Genomic DNA, 24,558 nt, shown 5'->3' on the forward strand with positions numbered 1-24,558 from the left:
CTGTGGATGAAATGTCCAACACCATTCCGGAACACTTCTTGACTTCCCAATAAAAGACAGCCCCACTGTTTGTCAATAGACCTATCAAGGTTGTGATTAGTATACTGTTGCTACATTAGTTCCTAATGGCAATGTGAATGTATCCACGTCACCAACACTTCCACCTGTCTAGTGCCAAGGTTCTGTGGTAGGTGCCTTCCTCATATGGCATCCAAACAATGGTTGTGAAAGGATGTATAAACTCATAATTTAGGAGCAATGACCACCCCCTCTCCATCCTGTGAATCTCCCTGGTATGACACAGAGTCTTTGATGGACCCCCTCCACAGCCGCTCCCCTGTTTGTCGAATCAGACCTTTGGCCAAATCTAATCTATGGGCCGATGGTTGTCATAGGTGGACTCAAACTACTGTACATGCATGCAACAGCTGCTGCCTCCCCTGCATCCATATATACTATGCAGCAGCCTGCACAATGGAGGGGATATGAGACCATTACTATGGAATTCAATTTTCAATTGGCAGAGATGAGGAAGGAGATTATCTTGGCTGGTGCGGCTATTGGGGGATTTAGGGTAATAGCATATTTCATCCTGTGTAAAAAGCAAAGCTATACCACATAGAACGTCTTGCACATATTCTGTATACATAAAATATCATATGGTACGGCACTGTCAAAAACAATAGCTGAACACCACAAAATATTAAGCTGGCCTTTCATGGTTGTGTGTGAGATAGGGACAGTGGGAACAGAATAGCTGTCATTCTGTAACAGGAGTATTTTCCCTATATTGTAGCGAGGTTGTTATAACTCCAGCTGAAATCTTCAGAGGTGTTTGTTCTTTTCTCTTTCTTTAGCGCACCTTCCATCACCGTGGTAACTAGGAGACAGTGGCTGGGTGTGTGTGGAAATGGGTGGAAGAACAGTGGGCACACTGTAGAAAGCAGCTGTGTGGTGCCAATTGCCTGTGTGCCCCCTGGACCCCCGCTTGTCTATCTCCCCCAAACACAGAATGCACACATCTTTCCCTGCTTCCAAAGCAACGGCTCCAGCCAACCTCAAAGGAAGAACAAAATGTTCTCTCACCACGGTCATTGTAGTGTGGTTGTATGCAGTGTGAGCGATGGAAACAGCACTGTCACCGGTGAAATAGTGGGAAGGACCCTGGGTTATGCATTGGTGTTGCCTTTTAGGAGGGGACTCTTAATTGGGTCCTGGTAATTGTAACCAGTATAACTTTAGTGGATTTCATGTTTCATTGGTGTGTTCATTTCTCCTTTGAAACACATGGAATACTATCGCCTTTCTGAATATAGTAAGTGTCTGAATTTCCTGTGCCTACAGTAGATAGAATCAGCAATTTCCTGAAAGACAATGACATATACACTGAGTACACAAAGCATTACGAACCTGCTCTTTCCATGACATAGGTGAATCAAGGTGAAAACTATGATCCCTTACTGATGTCACTTGTTAAATCCACATCAAATCAATGAAGATGAAGAGGAGACAAGTTAAATTATTTTTAAACCATGAGAAATGGATTGTGTAAGTGTGCCATTCAGAGAGAGGATTACTGGGCAAGACAAAATATTTAAGTGCCTTTGAACAGGTTATGGTAGTATGTGCCAGGCACACAATTTGAGTGCATTTGTCACGCTCAACAGTTTCCCGTGTGTATCAAGAATGGTCCACCACCTAAAGGACATCCAGCCAACTTGACAACTGTGGGACGCAGAGTCAACACGGGCCAGCATCCCTGTGAACCGCTTCCGACACCTTGTAGAGTCCATTCCCCAATGCATTGAGGCTGTTCAGACGGCAAAATATAATGTACATTACATATTCTGATGTAAAAAGGCCTTTATAAATCAATTTGAATAGCGTGTAAAGGAATGTTTGAGAGTATGGGTGCTGTCGGGGGGCTAGGGTCAGTTTGTTATATCTGGAGTACTTCTCCTGTCCTATCCGGTGTCCTGTGTGAATTTAAGTATACTCTCTCTAATTCTCTCTTTCTTTCTCTCTCTCGGAGGACCTGAGCCCTAGGACCATGCCTCAGGACTACCTGACATGATGACTCCTTGCTGTCCGCAGTCCACCTGGCCGTGCTGCTGCTCCAGTTTCAACTGTTTTGCCTGTGATTATTATTTGACCATGCTGGTCATTTATGAACATTTGAACATCTTGGCCATGTTCTGTTACAATCTCCACCCGGCACAGCCAGAAGAGGACTAGCCACCCCACATAGCCTGGTTCCTCTCTAGGTTTCTTCCTAGGTTTTGGCCTTTCTAGAGAGTTTTTCCTAGCCACCGTGCTTCTATACCTGCATTGCTTGCTGTTTGGGGTTTTAGGCTGGGTTTCTGTAGAGCACTTTGAGATATGAGCTGTATAAATACATTTGATTTGATTCTCATTGGACAAGTGCACGTATGTACGACCTGTTTAAAAGCGCTTCTCACATTGTGTGTCAACGGAGCAGGTCCCAGGGCCATCCTCCAGGCCATGTGATCTCTCACAAGGGGGGATAAGATGAATCCGGGAACGCCTCAGATCTCCAAGTCAAACTTATATTGAGCACCTCGATTTAACAAAGATGAGCTCTGTTAAGGCCACAGAGGGATCTGCTGGGGTAAAGGGAGTGGGATACTGATGTCATTGGACACACTGGAAATGTTATACAGTGTCTGTGTTTATGGAGGATACAGTACCCCAACAGTGCTGACACACACATGTAAACAGCTGTTCTAAACATACTTAGAGCGCAAATCCATCTGCTGTCGGAGGCTTAACACCCCTCTCTAGCCAGCAAATTATTCTAATTGGTTTCTATGCAATAGCCATGATGCAAATCTCTGGCTTCAGATTCCAATTAAGCACACACAGACATCTGTATTTACACTGGAGAGGATTATATAAGACAGGATGGAGGAGACATTGGTAAATAAAACACAGAACAGTAAGCCTTTTGTGAGTTGAATGCAATTTATTAGTTTGCCTTGTCAATATATTTATCTGTTTTGGGGATGGTTATGATAGACTACATTTGTATTTAAATAAGTTAAAACCTTTCATACACACAATCATGAGAGATATCAGTGGACTTGTTTGCTTTCCTCAACCTATCAGGAGACCCAAAAATCACAACAGTCAGAAATTTCAAAGTGCCACTCACTCTGTCAGGGGTAGAATGAGTTTCACAGAAGAAATGCAGTGCTTTGATGGCCCATAATAAACACGAAATAAATGTACAAAAACATGTTAGAATTATCCAGGTGAAAGAATGAGAACTAATTGTGACATGGGTCGTTGCATTGGGACTTGATATATGGGACTGGAATAGCCACTTTAGATACCAACATGGTGTGGTAGAATAGCTCCCATCTCCCTCAGGTTAACTGAGACGTACCCTGTTATGGTAACATTTGTCTGGGGCTCCACTACAGAACATAGACCTCTGCAGCAATAGTACACATACACACCTCCATCCCAAAGCCTTAGGAGTGATGATCCGGACATAGCATAGGTCATAAACAGTCAAAACGACTATATACTATGTACAGGCCAATAGCACACCTAACATTGAAATGTGCATAGACAATGGTCATTTAGTTAAAATGAACTTAAATTAACTGTCTGACCGCTTCTCTTACAAGCATGAAATAGGCTTCATGATGGAAGTGTTTCCCTTGCTCTCATTCACTTCCTCTTCATCCCCCTCTCAGTTCAGTGTCATGCGCTGTGGCCGCTCCAGGTTGGCACGGAACTTGTCCAGAAAGCGTGATGCCAGCTCGTCGTCCACAAGGCGCCCATCGCTGGACAGGGTGACGGTCATCAGCTGCTGGGTGCTCAGGGCACCGGTCTCCTCGGTCAGATGCAGCACAGCCCTTGATGTTCCCACAGCCAGGATACACGCCTGGGGAGGGTTGATCACCGCACTGAACTCACTGATGCCAAACATTCCCAGGTTAGAAATACTGTCAGAGAGAGCGAGAGAGAGAGATTTAATCTTTCATGCCAATAAAGCTCATTTTGATTTGTGAGGAATCGGGAGGAATAAATAGGGGAAGGAGATAGGAGAATGAGGGGGAGGTATGAAGGAGTGTGAGAAAGAAAGAAGGGTGGTGAGAGAAGGGGGGGGGAATGAGAGAGATAGGAGACAATGGATATCCCATTATAAGTATGGCTCAGCCAGGGAAAACATGCAGACAATTAACCAAGGGGAGATTACAGTCAGAGATAACGGGGCCTTTTTACTACCGATTCCCTGTTACTAATACAACATACACTCACATCGTAAAGAAGGGTGAGAGGTGAATTAAAACTGAAAACAACAGAGCAGTGGAATATATAGGTGAATTAAAACTGAATACAAGAGGACCCCAGAGGGAACATTTCCTCAACAGACAAAGACAATGTGCCACTTGTAACAACAGAGGTGAACACAGAGAGACCATCCTAGCTCTGTGTCTGGTGAGCAATAACATCCATAGGCAATTTGCTGTGTGGCTTTGGGGATGGATGGACGAATGGATAAAGTTGGTGTCTTAATGACAGTTCCACAGGTGCTGGTTAATGTGAAGTTAATTGAATTATCTTTGAAAGACAGGGTCCTGAAAAAGGGACGTTTCTTTATTTGCTGAGTATATCTTCAAGGAGAGATAGAAAGAGCTCACATCCTCTATAGGAATTAATTATCCTCCTCTCCGAGACAAAAACCCCATTTATGTCTAAAAGACCCCATTAATTTGAATGCATTAAAACAGCCCGCCCTCCCTCCACTGGAATGGATGGCCATGTAATTGATGGCTCTTGTCGTCTGTTCACATTCTCTTCATGCCTGCATGTGATAATGTAGAGTATGCATAATATATGGACTAGCTATTTTATGGGTCTGGGTTATAACTAATAGCAGGACATTTAGGACTGCTTCCCTATCAGCAGACCACTGAACTATTCAGGAATTATTACCTCATGCCTTGTGCCATGTACAAATCTTCCCCCGTGAAATAGTTCCCAATCGTTCAAATTGTGACATCATGCTGTAAAATTTCTCCCTGCGTGAAAATGTTCCCAGTTCAATAATTGCACGTGCATCCCTTTATGTGGATGACTGAGCTCGTGCGGATGTCTCTCCCTCCATCTAGAAAAACTGTTCAGTGGGCACGCACATTTACTTCACACATCTGCCAATCAACGGTGGACAGGAGTATTGACCAATAACAAGATGCTCGAGGTCAGCATATAAATACCCAGACTGTGCGTCAAAGTGCTGAGGGTTGATGTGAGGAGAGATTTTTTGCGTTTGCCAATTTTGATTGACAATCCATATTTGTTCATTTAACTCGCTATACAAACAAGTTAAAACTGTACACCTCGGGGGCCTCCCGGGTGGCGCAGTGGTCTAGGGCACTGCATCGCAATATTATATTTGTGCTTGTTGGCTGTACCTGCACTGAAACTTTTTTTTTGTCATGGCTTTCTTGTTCCTCTGCAGCAGACGTAGTGCCTTCAGAAAGAATTCACACCCCCTGACTTTTTCCACATTTTGTTATGTAACCGCCTGACTTAAAAATGTATTAAATTCAGATGCGTCACTGGCCTAGACATTATACCCTATAATGTCAAAGTTGAATTATGTTTTTAAAATTAACAAAATACAAAAAGATGTCTTCAGTCAATAAATATTCAAGCCCTTTGTTATGGCAAGTGTAAATAAGTTCAGGAGAGAAATAAAGTGCTTATAAAGTGCAGTCAGACCCATTGAATTGTTCTACATTTTGTTAAAGCCTTATTCTAAAATGGATGAAATACACACAAACACACACATATATATTTGAATCAATCTACACCCCATAATGACATAGTGAGAAGAATACCCTGAAGTATGACATTTACATAAGTATTCAGACCCTTTACTCAGTACTTTGTTGAAGCACCTTTGGCAGCGATTAGTCTCGAGTCTTCTTGGGTATGACGCTACAAGCTTGGCACACCTGTATTTGGGGAGTTTCGCCCATTCTTCTCTGCAGATCCTCTCAAGCTCTGTCAGGTTGGATGGAGCGTCGCTGTGCAGCTAATTTCAGGTAACTCCATTAACGTCTTGGATATAGGGGGCGCTCTTTTAATTTATGGATAAAAAAACGTGCCCGTTTTAAACGCAATATTTTGTCACGAAAAGATGCTCGACTATGCATATAATTGACAGCTTTGGAAAGAAAACACTCTGACGTTTCCAAAACTGCAAATATATTATCTGTGAGTGCCACAGAACTCATGCTACAGGCGAAACCAAGATGAAACTTCAAATAGGAAATTAGCAGAATTTTTGAGGCTCTGTTTTCCATTGTCTCCTTATATGGCTGTGAATGTGCCATGAACGAGCCTAAGCTTTCTGCCGTTTTCCCAAGGTGTCTGCAGCATTGTGACGTATTTGTAGGCATATCATTGGAAGATTGGCCATAAGAGACTACATTTACCTGGTGTCCGCCCGGTGTCCTTTGTCTAAATTGGTGCGTAATCTTCAGCTGCAGGCATTTTCCCATGGGATTCAGAGGAGAAAGCACACTTCCACGAACGATATATCATCGAAGAGATATGTGAAAAACACCTTGAGGATTGATTCTAAACAACGTTTGCCATGTTTCAGTCGATATTATGGAGTTAATTTTGAAAAAAGTTCGGCGTTTTGATGACTGAATTTTCGTTTTTTTTTGGTAGCCAAACGTGACGCACCAAACGGAGCGATTTCTCCTAAACAAACAATCTTTCAGGAAAAACTGAACATTTGCTATCTAACTGAGAGTCTCCTCATTGAAAACATCCAAAGTTCTTCAAAGGTAAATTATTTTATTTGAATGCTTTTCTGGTTTTTGTGAAAATGTTGCCTGCTGAATGCTAACGCAAAATGCTAATGCTAAATGCTAACGCTAAATGCTACGCTAGCTATCAATACTGTTACACAAATGCTTGTTTTGCTATGGTTGAGAAGCATATTTTGAAAATCTGAGATGACAGTGTTGTTAACAAAAGGCTAAGCTTGAGAGCTAGCACATTTATTTCATTTCATTTGCGATTTTCATGAATAGTTAACGTTGTGTTATGCTAATGAGCTTGCGAATAGAATTATACTTCTGGATACAGGTTTTTTTCGTAGCTAAACGTGATGAACAAAACGGAGCGATTTCTCCTAAACAAATAATCTTTCAGGAAAAACGGAACATTTGCTATCTAACTGAGAGTCTCCTCATTGAAAACATCCGAAGTTCTTCAAAGGTAAATTATTTTATTTGAATGCTTTTCTGGTTTGTGAAAATGTTGCCTGCTAAATGCTATGCTAGCTATCAATACTGTTACACAAATGCTTGTTTTGCTATGGTTGAGAAGCATATTTTGAAAATCTGAGATGACAGTGTTGTTAACAAAAGGCTAAGCTTGAGAGCTAGCATATTTATTTCATTTCATTTGTGATTTTCATGAATAGTTACCGTTGCGTTATGGTAATGGGCTTGAGGCTGTAGTCACGATCCCGGATCCGGGATGGCTCGACGCAAGAAGTTAATGTTCAATCGGGTTCAAGTCCGGGCTCTGGCTGGGCCACTCAGAGACCTGTCCCGAAGCCACTCCTGCATTGCCTTGGCTGTTTGCTTAGAGTTGTCCTGTTGGAAGGTGAAGCTTCGCCCCAGTCTGAGGTCTTGAGCGCTCTGGAGCAGGTTTCCATCAAGTATCTCTCTGTACTTTGCTCCGCTCATCTTTCCCTATATCCTGACTAGTGTGCTAAGAAAGTATTTACTAAAATAAACTGAAGTAAAAAATAAATAAAAACATGTGAACCCAGGTCTGTAGGGTTGTATTAGTGGCCTATAGCAGCTGAGGCCTCTCCCAGTCCCTGCCGCTGGATAACATCCCCACAGCATGATGATGCCACCAACATGCTTCACCGAAAGGATGGTGCCAGGTTTCCTCCTAACATGATGCAAGGCATTCAGGCCAAAGAGTTCAATTGTGGTTTATCAGGCCAGAGAAATTTGTTTCTCATGGTCCGAGTCCTTTAGGTGACTTTTGGTAACTATAAGCGGGCTGTCATGTGCCTTTTACTGAAGAGTGGCTTCCGTCTGGCCCCTCTTCCATAAAGGCCTGATTGGTGGAGTGCTGCAGAGATGGGAGAACCTTCCAGGAGGACAACCATCTCCACAGAGGAACTCTGGAGCTCTGTCAGAGTGACCATTGGGTTCTTGGTCATCTCCCTGACGAAGGCCCTTCTCCCCCGGCCAGCTCTAGAAAGAGTCTTGGTGGTAAATTAGATATCTGTATTTCACTTTCAATACATTTACAAACATGTCTAAAAACATGTTTTCATTATGGGGCATTGTGTGTAAATGGTAAAAAAATAAATACTTAATCCATTTTGAATTAAGGCTGCAACAACAAAATGTGGACTAAGCAAGGGGTATGAATACTTTATGAAGGCAATGTATTGTGAGCAATATGTTTGGAATGTCAAGTCACTATAAAAATCACAGTATCCCATCGCAATACATATAGAATCTTGAGAATCGCAATACATTTCGTATCGGCACCTAAATATCACGATATCATCGTATCGTGATGCCCCTGGCAATTCCTAGCCCAATATCAAGGGCGTGTTGTGTTTACCTGAAGGAGCCTCCCTGGTACTCATGAGGAAGCAGCTTCCCATTTCGAGCCTTCTGGGCCAGTGCCTGGAGAGAAGAGATCAGCATTTAGTCAGCCATCTAATGTAGTCAGATGATCCTCTGGATTTACTCTAAAATGAGATTGTCAGGGATAAACTGGTTTACATTCTGCCCTAACTCAAATCAATGATCTACTGTCTAGAGGTGATGCTGGTTCAATCATATCTATCAAATCAGGTTTCTAGCAGTTCCAGTGATATCGTTGAACCATGAAGTCCATACTGTAATGTTGAAATGCTGACAACCTCCCTCAAACATGACATGGTTAACATTCTAAAGGCAATCCTCACTCAAGAGTTCATACTGTCAACACCCCAACTGCTTTACTAAAGGGCTTCACACCAGAGCTTCTGTTAGCATCACTTAAATAAACCTAGGCATCAACACACACAGAGCTAGAGCAGAGTGCTGTTCAATACTACTCTGTTGAACCCCATCGAAGTCAACACATTGCTAAATTGGCTGAGCGGGAGGAAACACTGCAGGCTATTGCTTTGAATGAAAAATCCCACTAATTTAGAGTTAAAGGCTCTGCAAGGTCAATCTGTCATTTGCAGTGGCCATACAGCATTTACGGCGATACGGCCTCTGTAGAAGTCAAGTCATTCATACTACTTATGCTTTGCGGAGCTCTGCATTGTTAAAAGAAATTAGGAGGTGCATGGCATCGCCATATGGAGCTCGATTTGGCCTCCGCAGGGACAGCATTGCAGGATCGAGCTATTAGTCTTTGGAAGGAGCCTAAGCAGGCCATCTGGGGTGAAATGTGACGGCACTAGACTAATGACAACAATATTCTGCTAAATTAACATTGGTAAATGAACGTTGTGTGTAAACAATCGACTCATCTTGATTTACAGCTCTGAATACATGTCCTGTAGTCTATAATCTAAGTTTAACCCCAGTTGACACCATTGTTGATTACAAGTCCTGGGTAAACTTCAAACACAGTAGTACTTTTGTATACTATACATTTTCCCTTTATTGGCTACAGTGGAGTGAGAGCCCAAGTTGCTGCTTCACCAAATGTATTAAGTGTGTCATCCTCCCTATTGACCTGAATCGACTAGACTGAGTAAGGGAGTTGACATGACTCAGTGAGCAGAGATGACAGATGAGCAGTTCTCTAATATAATGGTGATTTACAAACAATAACATGAAAACACACATTCCCTTCTTCAATCAAAAGTCAAAAAAATCAATATGACGTATCATAATCCTACATACAGCTCTCGTGTACGTCATGCTCATTCAAATGGAAATATGCTTTATAGATATTGCAGTGAAGCTGCTTTTATCTAAAACACTATGTCAAAAGACCCAGAGGCGCAATAGAACAAACGGGGATACATTTGCGATAAAAGCACTGAAAGGAGAGGCAATCATGTTTTCAGTAGATTCAGGCATGGTAGCCAGTGAGTGCTCTGTGTATTTTCCAGACCACATGTTGTATTCAATTAGCTGCTGATAAGGGGTTTACATTCTGCCCTAACTCAAACCAGGCTTCTGACTCACATTTAATGTGTAGTAAATGTGCATGAGAAAGAGAACAGTCTGAGTGTATATACATGGTTGTGTGTGTGTGTCTTGTTAGCGATTGTGTGCACTCTGGGGAGAGTCAATATTAGAGAACAGTAATGAGTTGTGGCGGGCCACAAAATCAGGAGCACATGTCCACTGCATCATTTGAGGGGATTTACATTGTCACTGCTGGTGACACAGCCTAATCACTAGCCTCTTGAGACAGAAGTCTATTTCTTAAGCTGGCACACCGGTGTGTTGTGTGTGTGTGTGAGAGAGCGAGCAAGAATGAATGTGCATGTACAAGTGTGTTTGAGCTCTCCCTCCCTCCCGCTCTCCCCAGCTGCAGGCAGTCACCTGAGTAAGGGTAAGGACTGACTCGTGGATCTGTAGACTCCATTAGTGGCCTATGGCAGCTGAGGCCTATGTAAACCTACCCCCACTATAAACCTCTTTATATACCTTCTACTGATCTAGCATGGTGATCTTTTCTCATCATATCTGTATGTATATTTATGTATAATTATGGCACGTTCAGTTGATAGCTGGATGCTGAAATGGAGATGGAGGGAACTTGAGTCTTAAAATGTCCAATAACTCAGACAAATCAAAAATCACATTTTATTTGTCACATGCGCCAAATACAACAGGTGTAGGTAGACCTTGCAGTGAAGAAAAATAAGTGTTAAGGAAGTATTTACTAAAATAAACTGAAAAAACAACAACAAAAAAACAGGTGAACCCAGGTCTGGAGGGTTGTACTTCAAGCCTCTACCACAGCATTAGCTGCATTATTCTTTGCAGTTCTTAAATCTTGCAAAGATTTTTTCTTTGATGAATCGGACGCAAAGGTTTTTACTTCGGACACTGGACAAGGCCCCAATCACTGTAATTCGCATGAAGAAGAGAGGGAGATCTAGGGGCCGTAGGTTGAGAGTGCATTATAAGAATCCGACAGCAAGTGGGTAACCTGCCTCTACCATCCGTCCTATTAGTCAACGTGCAATCATTGGATAATAAAAACTGGATGAGCCCCAATCAAGACTATCCTATCAACAGGACATTCAAAACTGTAATATCTTATGTTTCACCAAGTCGTGGCTGAACGACAACATGGATAATATACAGCTGGCGGGGTTTATGCTGCATCGACAAGATAAACCAGCTGCCTCCGGTAAGACGAGGGGTGGCGGTCTGTATCTATTTGTCAATAACAGCAGGTGCATGAAAAAAGTCAAACACACGGACTCAAATACACTCCAATGCATTTAACCCAGGGATTAAAAAATATTTTCAAATCGTAGGCTATTTATAGGACCTTATTTGAAGATACTTTCAAATACTTCCAATAGAAGCAGTTGATTCGGGCCACATTACTTAAATACTGAAATACACAGAAAATAATTACTTGTATTTAAATAACAAATACACATGTATTTGAACCCAGATCTGCAATACTCCCTGGTCCCTGTCCCAAGAAGGTAAATGCCACCAACCCTGCTAATGTGTTTACCTAGAGAGTGATTCAGAATGAGCCTCCACACTAGTCATTACCCAGCCTGACCTTTCTAAAGAAAGCTCCTGAGGAATGTAGTCTCAGTCAGTTTCAGAGCAAAGCGCTGCTGGTGATAGTACAGTCCTACACTCATTTTAGTGGAACTTTAATTTGAGTGTTTTGTAACTACTATTAAATAATGGAGACAGCTAATTCCATTTCAGATACTGTAACATTTAATGATTGTAATCCCCTCGGCCGGGATAGTTATTAGCTCACTGGCATGTATTTCTCCAACAGTACATAAGGCCACCATTCTGAACTGTGAGCTCAACAGTGCCCGGGTATCGGTAGAGCAGTGTTCAACTCTACCTTGGCATTAGCTGAGATCTCCTGCACCCCCTTGTCAGCAGCGTTCGTGATGATGGGGGTGATTAGGCCCTTTGGGGTTGCCACAGCGATGGAGATGCTAATGGAGTTCAGTGCCTGAGGCCCCTCCCCCGACCAGGTCACGTTGACCTCCGGCAGCTCCTGAAGGCAAAGGTCAGGTCAGATTTTGTCAGAGGAGATTAGACACTGAGGACGAGAAGAGGACTGAGGGGGAGAGAGAGTGGAAGGGTGGAAGAGAAGGGGATAAAGGAAGACCGACTCAATGACTCTCAGAATCGCCTACATTTACACATACCCAGAACTTGCCTTAGTGAGACGGTGCTGCCAGCAATGGACAATATACAAACAAAATGCACAGTCCACATAGACATCATACAGAATATACAATAACTGATTACAGTGGGAAAATACAGGTACCTGACAAAATAAAGGAAACGCCAACAATTAGGGCCACAGCTTCAATGCAACTTGGCATAGACGCTACAAGTGTCTGGTACTCTATTGGAGGTACCATTCTTCCACAAGAAATTCCATAAATTTGTGCTTTGTTGATGGTGGTAGAAAACACTGTCTCAGGCGCCGCTCTGGAATCTCCCATAAGTGTTTATTTGTGTTGAGATTTGGTGACAGAGACAGCCATGGCATATGGTTTACATATTTTTCATGCTCATCAACCCATTCAGTGACCACTTGTGCCCTGTGGATGGGGGCATTGTCATCCCATGGTAGCCAAAATGATGGCCTTCCCAGCATTTCTAGACATGACCCTAAGCACGACGGAATGTTAATTGCTTAATTAACACAAGAACCACACCTTTTTGGAAGGACCTATTTTCCATATAGAGTACATTGTAGTGCTCATTTTCTCAAATGTTTCCATTATTTGGGCTGTTACCTGTACAATTTACAGTGGGATATATCAACACACACACACAACCCCATAATGACAAAGCAAAGACAGGCTTAGGAAATCTCACCCCAGATATCTTATCCTATGTGTGTGTGCGTGCTCATGATGTTCATGCTTTTGCAGTCTATAGACATATTGATCTAATATTTCTATCCATTTTATTCTGACTATCTTTACAAACTTCCTCAGAAGATGACTATATGTACTATTCCTAGAGCTCTGAAGGCCCTTTTCTGGAGGTGAAATCACAACTGCACTGTGAAATAACTCTTACACTTGACTTTTTTCTGCTAGCACTGACTTTGCTGAAGAAAATGAATAAGAGCATCTTCTAAATGACTAAAATGTAAATGTAAAAGCCTCCATATACATAATTGACATCTGATTTCAACATTTGATAACAGCCAGGTTGCCAATGAGGATATTTCCCCCTTACCCAAAGGGTTTCCCACTGCATTCGGAAAGTATTCAGACCCCTTGACACGTTACAACTTTATTCTAAAATGGATATATATATATATATATATATATATAAAATCCTCAATCTACACACATTACCCCATAATGACAAAGCGGGGAAAAAATGAAATACTTTACTTACATAACAGTTGAAGTCGGACGTTGGAGTCATTAAAACTCGTTTTTCAACCACTCCACAAATTTCTTGTTAACAAACTATAGTTTTGGCAAGTCAGTTAGGACATCTACTTTGTGCATGACACAAGTCATTTTTTCCAACAATTGTTTACAGACAGATTTCACTTATAATTCACTGTACCACAACTCCAGGGGGTCAGAAGTTCACATACACTAACTTGACAGTGCCTTTAAACAGCTTGGAAAATTCCAGAAAATGATGTCATGGCTTTAGAAGCTTCTGATAGGCTAATTGACATAATTTGAGTCAATTGGAGGTGTACCTGTCGATGTATTTCAAGGCCTACCTTCAAACTCGCTTGACATAATGGGAAAATCTAAATAAATCAGTCAAGACCTCAAAAAAATGTGTAGACCTCCACAAGTCTGGTTCATCCTTGGGAGCAATTTCTGAAAAAGCATGTGTGAGCAATGAGGCCTACAAACATGACTCAGTTACACCAGCTCTGTCAGGAGGAATGGGCCAAAATTCACCCAACTTATTGTGGGAAGCTTGTGGAAGGCTACCCAAAATGTTTGATCCAAGTTAAACCATTTAAAGGCAATGCTACCAAATACTAATTGAGTGTATGTAAACTTCTGACCCACTGGGGATGTGATGAAAGAAATAAAAGCTGAAATAAATCACTCTACTATTACTCTGACATTTCACATTCTTAAAATAAAGTGGTGATCCTAACTGACCTAAAACAGGGCATTTTTGCTAGGATTAAATATCAGGAATTGTGAGAAACTGAGTTTAAATGCATTTGGCTAAGGTGTATGTAAACATCATTTTTTATTTGTAATACATTTGCAGAAAATTCTAAAAACCTGTTTTTGCATTGTCATTATGGGGTATCGCGTATCGATCGATGATGACTTAAGGCTGTAAACGTAACAAAATGTTTAAGTCAAGGGGTCTGAATATATTCTGAATGCACTGTACCTACACCAATTATTAGTAGCACTGCACATTGTATTAATGGTACGGACTTGTACATAACTGCATTCTCGTGTTTCTTTGATTTATTTCTGTATTTCACCTTTTCTGCTTACCTTTATTATTACCTTTATTCTGCATTGTTGGGAAAGTGCTCACAAGTTAACCCATTGAGTCCCACTGTCGCACCAGCGAGATTTAGGACTTCTAACCCCTTTTAAAACATGTGTGTTTGAGCTTCTGGGTTGTACCATTGGATTCATAGTTTTCTTCTACCAACCGTGAGTCTGTGTGATTAACGGGGTCTGAGCTTGAGCGGACTTTTTATAAACCAAAAAATGTCTGTGGAGTCGGAATGGTTTGTACTGCAAACTATTAAATGCAATATATAAAAAGCTGAGACTAACAAGCTACACAAGAGTCGTTAGAAGGTAAGGGGTTTTTCTACATAGAAGATTATAGGAATACAAAGGACATAGTGTCTATAATACCGTAATAAGCTTACATTGCTGCTTTCACAAACTCCAAAACAGTTGTCACTGACTAGTTGGATATTCATTTCCCACTGATCTAACAATTTATGTACTTACAGCACTCACATAAATTAGTTTGTATCAGGTTTTTTTATTGACATTTGTCAATAAAACTCATGAATGCAACTGTTTGTCAATTTTGTCTCGCTGTCATGAATAGGAAAATTTGAAAACACTCAATTGTGGGGCAAAATACACTGAAATATTAACAGCTCTTGGCACAACATTTTTAACCCTTACTTTACCAAGTAATTTAACTGAGACGGCATTCTTATTTACAGCAATGACCTGGCGAATAGTTACATGGGAGAACGGGGGGTGAATGAGTCAATTGGAAGTTGGGGATGATTAGGTGGCCATGATGGTATAAGGGCCAGATTGGAAATGTAGACAGGACACCAGGTTTAAGACTTCTACTCTTACAATAAATACCATGGGATCTTCAGTGACCACAGATAGTTAAATCCACTTCAAAATCTGTGTAGATGAAGGGGATGAGACAGTTTAAAGAAGGATGTTTAAGCTTTAAGACAATTGAGACTTGGATTGTGTATGAGTGCCATTCAGAGGGTGAATGGGAAAGACTAAATATTTAAGTGACTTTGAACCGGGTATGGTAGTAGCTGCCAGGCACACCGGTTTGTCAAGAACTGCAACGCTGCTGGGTTTTCTATGCTCAAAAGTTGTGTATCATGTACTCTGTGTATCAAGAATGGTCCACCACCCAAAGGACATTCAGACAACTTGACACAACTGTGGGAAGCACTTTCAACACCTTCTAGAGCCCATGCCCCAACAAATTGAGTGTGGAGTGTTTTCTCAATATTTTGTACACTCTGCATATAAGGGCTGGACATGCAGATAAATGATAGGTTAAGCATTTCACTGTACTGTTCTACACCTGCCATATCCTTTGCATGTGACAATAAAACTTGAAACTATACCCTGTCCTATCACCACGATTGATAAGATACAATAACATATTAAGATAAGATGTTTCCACAGAAGTAAGGATGGGCCAGGGTGAAAGGTGAATGGGCCAGTGTGATAGTAGATTCACTGCTCTGACAAAAGGCACGGCCGCAGGTCCTAACAAAGTGGTGAGCCACGTTCTCATCTTTTATTCACCTCTGTCCCTGTCTCCATGGATACAGTCAGTCACACCCTGTCTCCATGGATACAGTCAGTCACACAAAGGAGCTATATTCATATTCAAAATGCACATTATGAAAATCAAAGCTTATCCTCTCCACAAATTGTACTAGCTAAGGCACCCAGCCGAATCCTACAGATTTTGTTTGTCTTCAGACAGAGCGCAGGAAATTGAAAATCTAGACATTTTCCCTACTACAGAAATGTTTTCCTTCTCTCTCTTTCCTTGCCATGAATAATGTACTAAATTAATTTAGAAAAAACTTCCAGAAAGGAGTATTCACCTCTCAACTGGCCGAAAGACGTGCTAGAATTAACTGGGAATTGGTGTCTATTTATAAGTCTGCCCATCAGCCAGACAATAGTAAGCTCTGTGCCTGCCTTAGCCTACCACCAGTCAGTCGATAAATATAAATGGGGTTGTTTGAACTAGGGACAGATGGGGAGGAATGGCTTCAGGAGATCTGCAATGGTGAAAGTGACGTGGCTTTGTTGCTCAGGAAACTAAAACCGAATAAATTCCAAGCTGTGAAGCAACACACATTTTGCAAAGGGCTGTGCACTTTCTATGGGCACTGTTGATATATCAAAAACATTCATATGGAAATGAACATTGACAGAATGACTGAAACAGGCATGGTACTTACTCTAAGCGTAGCAGCAGCGGCCTTGATGATAAAATCATTGACGGACACTTTGATTTCCGCTGAAAAAAAAACAACAAAAAAAACAACAGTTGTCAAACACTCCAGATTTATAATTCAAGAGCTGCTAGTCAGGTAAGTTAATTATCCAAATACCAACTTCTCCAAAGACCATGGCAGGTGACATCTCGTATGCAAGCTATAGGATGATGTGAAGATTCAGACTTACTAATCATGTGTGTTTAGGACAAATAGAGGCCTCCCAGCAAACCAAAATTGGTTCAGCTAGTTACCAGAACATTTGTTAGGTCGCGGCAAATGTTCTCATAACACAAAATGTCCGGTCGTGATGATGATTATAGAGTGTTTGTACATTATAAAACATTTTCCAGATGTTGAATGTTCCTAGAACAAGATTAAACCGCCCTTTAAAAAGGTTCCAAGAATGTATGATTAGGCTGTGGGAACAGTTGATTCTAAAATGTTTATTTTAGGGTGAAAAGTCATTCCCCTGATGTAACAAGAACATTCCTAGAACACATTGTCTGTTCTTTAAAAGGTTCCCAGAATGAAATATGTTAAACCTAAAACAAATATGCTATGAACGTCATAAAAACACTGTTTTTGGGAAATAATGGAACATTGTGGGAATGTTCTGTGTAACCTATGTGAATATCACAAGAATATTCTTGCAACATCCCAGACAACTGCTATAACTTAATTCAATGTTCTGGGAACCTTTAATAAAGAACTTAGACCAAGTGCTCGGTCAACATTCTTGCAACATTAAAGGGATGTCCTGTGCTACCTAACTTAAACATTGCATAAATGTTATCACAATTGAGCATATTTTGTGTTCTGGGAACCTCTCTTGTAATGTACCACACTGTTCCCACAAACGCATTAAATGTTTCGGGAACCTTTACAAAACTCAAAGGCTGTTATGTCAAAATTCTTGCAACATCAAAGGAATGTTTTGTGCACCCTAATAGATACATTATCTGAATGTCAGCACAATTTGACAGCTTTAGTGTTTTGGGAACCTCTCTCATCATATCCCCACAATGTTACCACAACCTAAAGAAATGTGTTTGGGGGACCTCCTGAGTGGCGCAGTGGTCTAAGGCACTGCATCACAGCGCTAGCTATGCCACAAGAGATTCTGGGTTCGAGTCCAGGCTGTGTCGCAGCTGGCGTCTTCCGGGTTAGAGGAGGTTTTGGCTGGCAGGGATGTCCTTGTCCTATCGCGCACTAGCGACTCCTGTGGCGGGCCAGCCGCAGTGCACACTGAGACGGTTGCCAGGTGTGCGGCGTTTCCTCCGACACATTGGTGCGGCTGGCTTCTGGCATTGTGTCAAGAAGCAGTGCAGATTGGTTTGGTTGTGATTGGGGGGGGACGCATGGCTCTCTACCTTCACCTCGCCCGAGTCTGTACGGCGAGACGAGACTAACTAATTGGATACCATGATATTGGGGAGAATGTATTTTTTTAATTGAAAAGGAACATGTTAGGAACTTTTAAAGAACATAAAAAATGTGTTCTGGGAACGTTCTTGTAACATCAGATGAATACATTTTGCACCCTAAAATAAACATTGTATAATAATCCGCACAACTGGACAGCTTGTGTTTTGCGAACATATCTATTGTGATGTCCCCACAATGTTTGCACTAGACTGTTCCCACAACTTATTTAAACATTCTGGGAACCATTAAAATGTGTTCTGGGAACTTTCTAGCAACAACAGGCAAATGTTTTATACATCCCTGACCATCTGTCCTGCCTCTACCATCTGTCTCATTCTCTGTCCTCCAGGTTTCCTCTGTCTCGCTTTCTTTCTCGACTATATACCTCACTGTCTCTCTTGTCCTCAATACAGTACCCAGGGTGGAGTGGGCAGGGCCTGGCGTTAGTGCTGGGCTGTTTAAGAGTGCCCATTAGCGGCAGAAGGTTATGAATGCTGTTAGAAGTATCACTAATGAGCTAACTGAATTTCGCTGTGCTCCTGAACAAAGAGAACAAGGGAAAACAACCGGACGGACAGAGGATAGAGAATACCTCAACACACACAACACTGAAGCTAATAAGCCTGGAATGGCCACTCACTCTGTGTTTATAACATTATAGGAATCATTATTTAATTCCTTGGAAATGGAAATGTATTACATGCATTGTCACGGTCATCTTGAAGAGCATATAAATAAAGTTGGGTTTAACTGTCAGGTTTAGATTTAATAAGGCCGTGTTGCATTGCATTCATCTCGCATCTCTTAAAAGGAATAATGAGCTGGACCAGGAGTTTTTCCTGACCATGTAAAATGAGAAGGAACAACTCTGGGCCCTGGTGCCACCCCACCAAAACACAATGAGTTTCTGGACTGGCTCGGGTCCAAGTATAAAAAATAAAAAAACACCATTGGGTGGTAGTTATGACACGTGTAAACAATGTTCTTTATCTTTCTCTCTCTTCTTGTAGAGTAGTCTACCTGTACCTCCCTTTACTGAGAAGCCATTAAGCAGAAGAAACATGGAACATATGTTGTGCACAATGCCTTGGCTAATTTGATTGGTGGAGAGAAATGGGATGAGATAAGAGGTGAGGGAGTGAAAGGAGAACATGCAAGGAATCCCCTGCAGGACTGAATGGGTTAGGCACTGCCAGCCCTGCCTAATCACTTCATGTCATATCACTAAAGAAACACCAGCCCTCCTCTCTCTCTCTCCATACCCCTTTCCTTCACCCTCCTCATTTTCTTCTCTCCATCTCTCCCTTTCTTAGGCGATTAGCAGACACCTTTTCCCTGCTGCGATGATATAATCACAGGGCACATCAATGTGATGTGAAGTCTCTCCTTTGCCTGTGGAACACTTCAAATGAAGACACCCAACAATAAATGTATCTTACCCTAATTTAAAAAGGAAATGGCCACCGAATACCCCCCCCATGGGACTTTGCGTAAATGACATGACAATGCCATGCAGGGTACATAGTACATACAGTGCATTCAGGAAGTATTTAGACCCTTTCGCATTTTGTTACATTACAGCCATATTCTAAAATGGATTAAATATTTTTTTCCTAATCAATCTACACACACACACAACACCCCATAATGACAAAGGTTTTTAGACATTTGTCTCATGGTCTGACAAAGACCGTTGTAGCTGTCACCTTTCACCGCAGATGCGGAAGTGCGACATCGGCGGCATCCAATTAAAAAAAAAATATTTTTATGCAGATTTCTTTATTATGCTAATTACATTTCCACAGGGGCGTGGACATTGGGGGGTTTTAAAAGTAGTCAAAAGTGTAGTATTTGGTCCCATATTCCTTGCACGCAAAGACTACATCAAGCTTGTGACTACAAACTCAGATGCATTTGCTGTTTGTTTTGGGTTATGTTCTGCACAATAGTAATTGACTGGTGAATGATGACTGGAGTAATTTTCTTTCTAAGTGAGTAGATAAGATGTTTCTGAGCACTTCTAAATTAATCCTGATAATGCCAATAATAAGAAAAATCATGAATGAATCGTGAATAATGATGATTGAGATGCCTACAAAAAACATGCTTACCACTCATTAATACCATAACGGGAGGTTAGCATTTTTTGGGGGGGGTATGGTATCTGTGCCTCTGTAACCTTCTCACTCATCATAATTCAACACGTTTCTTTCTAAATGGTATAACAGATAGGTATGAAAACACCCTCAAATAAAAGCTGACATTCTGTACTGTCGTCTAATATGAAACATATCTCAAATCTAAAATGCTGGAGTATAGAGCCAAATAAAACAAATGCAGATGCAGAGTCCAAATACATATGGAGGTGTTGAATTCTGGGTGAAACTTTGAACATTGTTATACTCAGAAGTATAGGAACAGTTACAAAAGAGACATGAGGGGTGCCATAATGAAGCTTTGGAGGGGAGTGCAGGGAACACGATCACATGTGGCAGTACTGATAAGGGGAGAAACCGTTGAAGGCTCATGTCACTCAGCTCCCTGCTTAGCAATAATGATGCAATGTTTAGCGATAAGGAGGCTAGGCTACCTATATCCCTCAGTGTTCAGCTGGGTTGTGTGATGTCGCTACTGTTTACTTGAACACAAACAGCCTTCATCTTTGACCAGCTTTGTGTTGTGCTGTGCATGTTATGTTGTGCCCTGTTATCTTGTGTTCTGATTAGAGGTCGACCGATTAATCAGAATGGCCGATTAATTAGGGCCGATTTTAAGTTTCCATAACAATTTGAAATCGGGTTAAAAAAAATTGGGAAATATATTTTTTTACATCTTTATTTAACTAGGCAAGTCAGTTAAGAACACATTCTTATTTTCAATGACTGCCTAGGAACGGTGGGTTAACTGCCTTGTTCAGGGGTAGAACAAGATTTTTATCTTGTCAGCTCGGTGATTCAATCTTGCAACCTTACAGTTAACTAGTCCAATGCTCTAACCACCTGCCTCTCATTGCACTCCACGAGGAGCCTACCTGTTACACAAATGCAGTAAGAAGCAAAGGTAAGTTGCTAGCTAGCATTAAACTTATCTTATAAAAAACAATCAATCAATCATAATCACTAGTTAACTACACATGGTTGATGATATTACTAGTTTATATAGCGTTGCATACAAGCGATACAGTGCGCATTCGCGGAAAAAGGACTGTCATTGCTCCAACGTGTACCTAACCATAAACATCAATGCCTTTCTTAAAATCAATACACAGAAGTATATATTTTTAAACCTGCATATTTGACTAAAAGATATCCAGGTTAGCAGGCAATATTAACCAGGTTAAATTGTGTCACTTCTCTTGCGTTCATTGCACGCAGAGTCAGGGTATACACGATAATAATAAATGTTTTTTGTTTTCTAAATGATAGTTTCCGGATTCGACCATATTAATGACCAAAGGCTCGTATTTCTGTGTGTTATTATGTTAAAATTAAGTCTATGATTTGACGGCTCAGACACAAGAGGTATGTGGCAGGGTCTACAGTCAATCACGGATTACAAAAAGAAAACCAGCCACGTCACGGACCAGGATGTCTTGCTCCCAGGCAGACTAAATAACTTTTTTGCCCGCTTTGAGGACAATACAGTGCCACTGACACGGCCCGCAACCAAAACATGCGGACTCTCCTTCACTGCAGCCGACGTGAGGAAAACATTTAAACGTGTTAACCCTCGCAAGGCTGCAGGCCCAGACGGCATCCCCAGCCGCGCCCTCAGAGCATGCGCAGACCAGCTGGCTGGTGTGTTTACGGACATATTCAATCAATCCCTATCCCAGTCTGCTGTTCCCACATGCTTCAAGAGGGCCACCATTGTTCCTGTTCCCAAGAAAGCTAAGGTAACTGAGGTAAACGACTTCCGCCCCGTAGCACTCACTTCAGTCATCATGAAGTGCTTTGAGAGACTAGTCAAGGACCATATCACCTCCACCCTACCTGACACCCTAGACCCACTCCAATTTGCTTACCGCCCAAATAGGTCCACAGACGATGCAATCTCAACAACACTGCACACTGCCCTAACCATCTGGACAAGAGGAATACCTATGTGAGAATGCTGTTCATCGACTACAGCTCGGCATTTAACACCATAGTACCCTCCAAGCTCGTCATCAAGCTCGAGACCCTGGGTCTCGACCCCGCCCTGTGCAACTGGGTACTGGACTTCCTGACGGGCCGCCCCCAGGTGGTGAGGGTAGGCAACAACATCTCCACCCCGCTGATCCTCAACACTGGGGCCCCACAAGGGTGCGTTCTGAGCCCTCTCCTGTACTCCCTGTTCACCCACGACTGCGTGGCCACGCACGCCTCCAACTCAATCATCAAGTTTGCGGACGACACAACAGTGGTAGGCTTGATTACCAACAACGACGAGACGGCCTACAGGGAGGAGGTGAGTGCCCTCGGAGTGTGGTGTCAGGAAAATAACCTCACACTCAACGTCAACAAAACTAAGGAGATGATTGTGGACTTCAGGTAACAGCAGAGGGAACACCCCCCATCCACATCAATGGAACAGTAGTGGAGAGGGTAGTAAGTTAAGTTCCTCGGCGTACACATCACAGACAAACTGAATTGGTCCACCCACACAGACAGCATCGTGAAGAAGGCGCAGCAGCGCCTCTTCAACCTCAGGAGGCTGAAGAAATTCGGCTTGTCACCAAAAGCAATCACAAACTTCTACAGATGCACAATCAAGAGCTTCCTGGGGGGCTGTATCACCGCCTGGTACGGCAACTGCTCCGCCCACAACCGTAAGGCTCTCCAGAGGGTAGTGAGGTCTGCACAACGCATCACCGGGGGCAAACTACCTGCCCTCCAGGACACCTACACCACCCGATGTCACAGGAAGGCGATAAAGATCATCAAGGACAACAACCACCCGAGCCACTGCCTGTTCACCCCGCTATCATCCAGAAGGCGAGGTCAGTACAGGTGCATCAAAGCTGGGACCGAGAGACTGAAAAACAGCTTCTATCTCAAGGCCATCAGACTGTTAAACAGCCACCACTAACATTGAGTGGCTGCTGCCAACTCACTGACTCAACTCCAGCCACTTTAATAATGGGAATTGATGGGAAATGTAAAATATATCACTAGCCACTTTAAACAATGCTACCTAATATAATGTTTACATACCCTACATTATTCATCTCATATGTATACGTATATACTGTACTCTATATCATCTACTGCATCTTTATGTAATACATGTATCACTAGCCACTTTAACTATGCCACTTTGTTTACATACTCATCTCATATGTATATACTGTACTCGAAACCATCTACTGTATCTTGCCTATGCTACTCTGTACCATCACTCATTCATATATCTTTTTGTACATATTCTTTATCCCCTTACACTTGTGTGTATAAGACAGTAGTTTTGGAATTGTTAGTTAGATTACTTGTTGGTTATTACTGCATTGTCGGAACTAGAAGCACAAGCATTTCGCTACACTCGCATTAACATCTGCTAACCATGTGTATGTGACAAATACATTTGATTGGATTTTGATTTGTTTATGACTTCAAGCCTATCAATTCCCGAGATTAGGCTGGTGTAACCGATGTGAAATGGCTAGCTAGTTAGCGGGGTGCGCGCTAATAGCGTTTCAAACGTCACTCGCTCTGAGACTTGGAGTAGTTGCTCTTGCTCTGCATGGGTAATGCTGCTTCGAGGGTGGCTGTTGTCGATGTGTTCCTGGTTCGAGCCCAGGTAGGAGCGAGTAGAGGGACGGAAGCTATACTGTTACACTGGCAATACTAAAGTGCCTATAAGAACATCCAATAGTCAAAGGTATATAGAATACAAATGGTATAGAGAGAAATAGTCTGATAAATACTATATTAACTACAACCTAAAACCTATTGCATTGGAATATTGAAGTCTCATTAAAAGGAACCACCAGCTTTCATATGTTCTCATGTTCTGAGCAAGGAACTTAAAATTTAGCTTTTTTTACATGGCACATATTGCACTTTAACTTTCTTCTCCAACACTTTGTTTTTGCATTATTTAAACCAAATTGAACATGTTTCATTATTTATTTGAGGCTAAACCGATTTTTATTGATGTATTATATTAAGTTAAAAT

At 41.8% G+C, this 24,558-nt stretch overlaps 1 protein-coding gene across 3 annotated transcripts in view; it reads right to left on the reverse strand.

Annotated features, from left to right (window-relative positions):
* Nucleotides 1-2,961: 2,961 nt before the first annotated feature.
* pdhx (pyruvate dehydrogenase complex component X) overlaps nt 2,962-24,558 on the reverse strand; it is a 76,409-nt gene continuing 54,812 nt past the window's right edge. For all 3 annotated transcript variants that reach the window (XM_031822918.1, XM_020480941.2, XM_031822919.1), the window contains 4 exons: nt 16,939-16,997; nt 12,100-12,258; nt 8,653-8,717; nt 2,962-3,974 (listed from right to left, as the gene is read on the reverse strand). In XM_031822918.1, the coding sequence (XP_031678778.1) occupies nt 3,719-3,974; nt 8,653-8,717; nt 12,100-12,258; nt 16,939-16,997 (539 nt within the window). In that variant the 3' untranslated portion in view covers nt 2,962-3,718. The remainder of the gene's footprint in view (nt 3,975-8,652; nt 8,718-12,099; nt 12,259-16,938; nt 16,998-24,558) is intronic.

Source organism: Oncorhynchus kisutch, linkage group LG4, assembly GCF_002021735.2.
Source record: "Oncorhynchus kisutch isolate 150728-3 linkage group LG4, Okis_V2, whole genome shotgun sequence".
Taxonomy (NCBI): domain Eukaryota; kingdom Metazoa; phylum Chordata; class Actinopteri; order Salmoniformes; family Salmonidae; genus Oncorhynchus; species Oncorhynchus kisutch.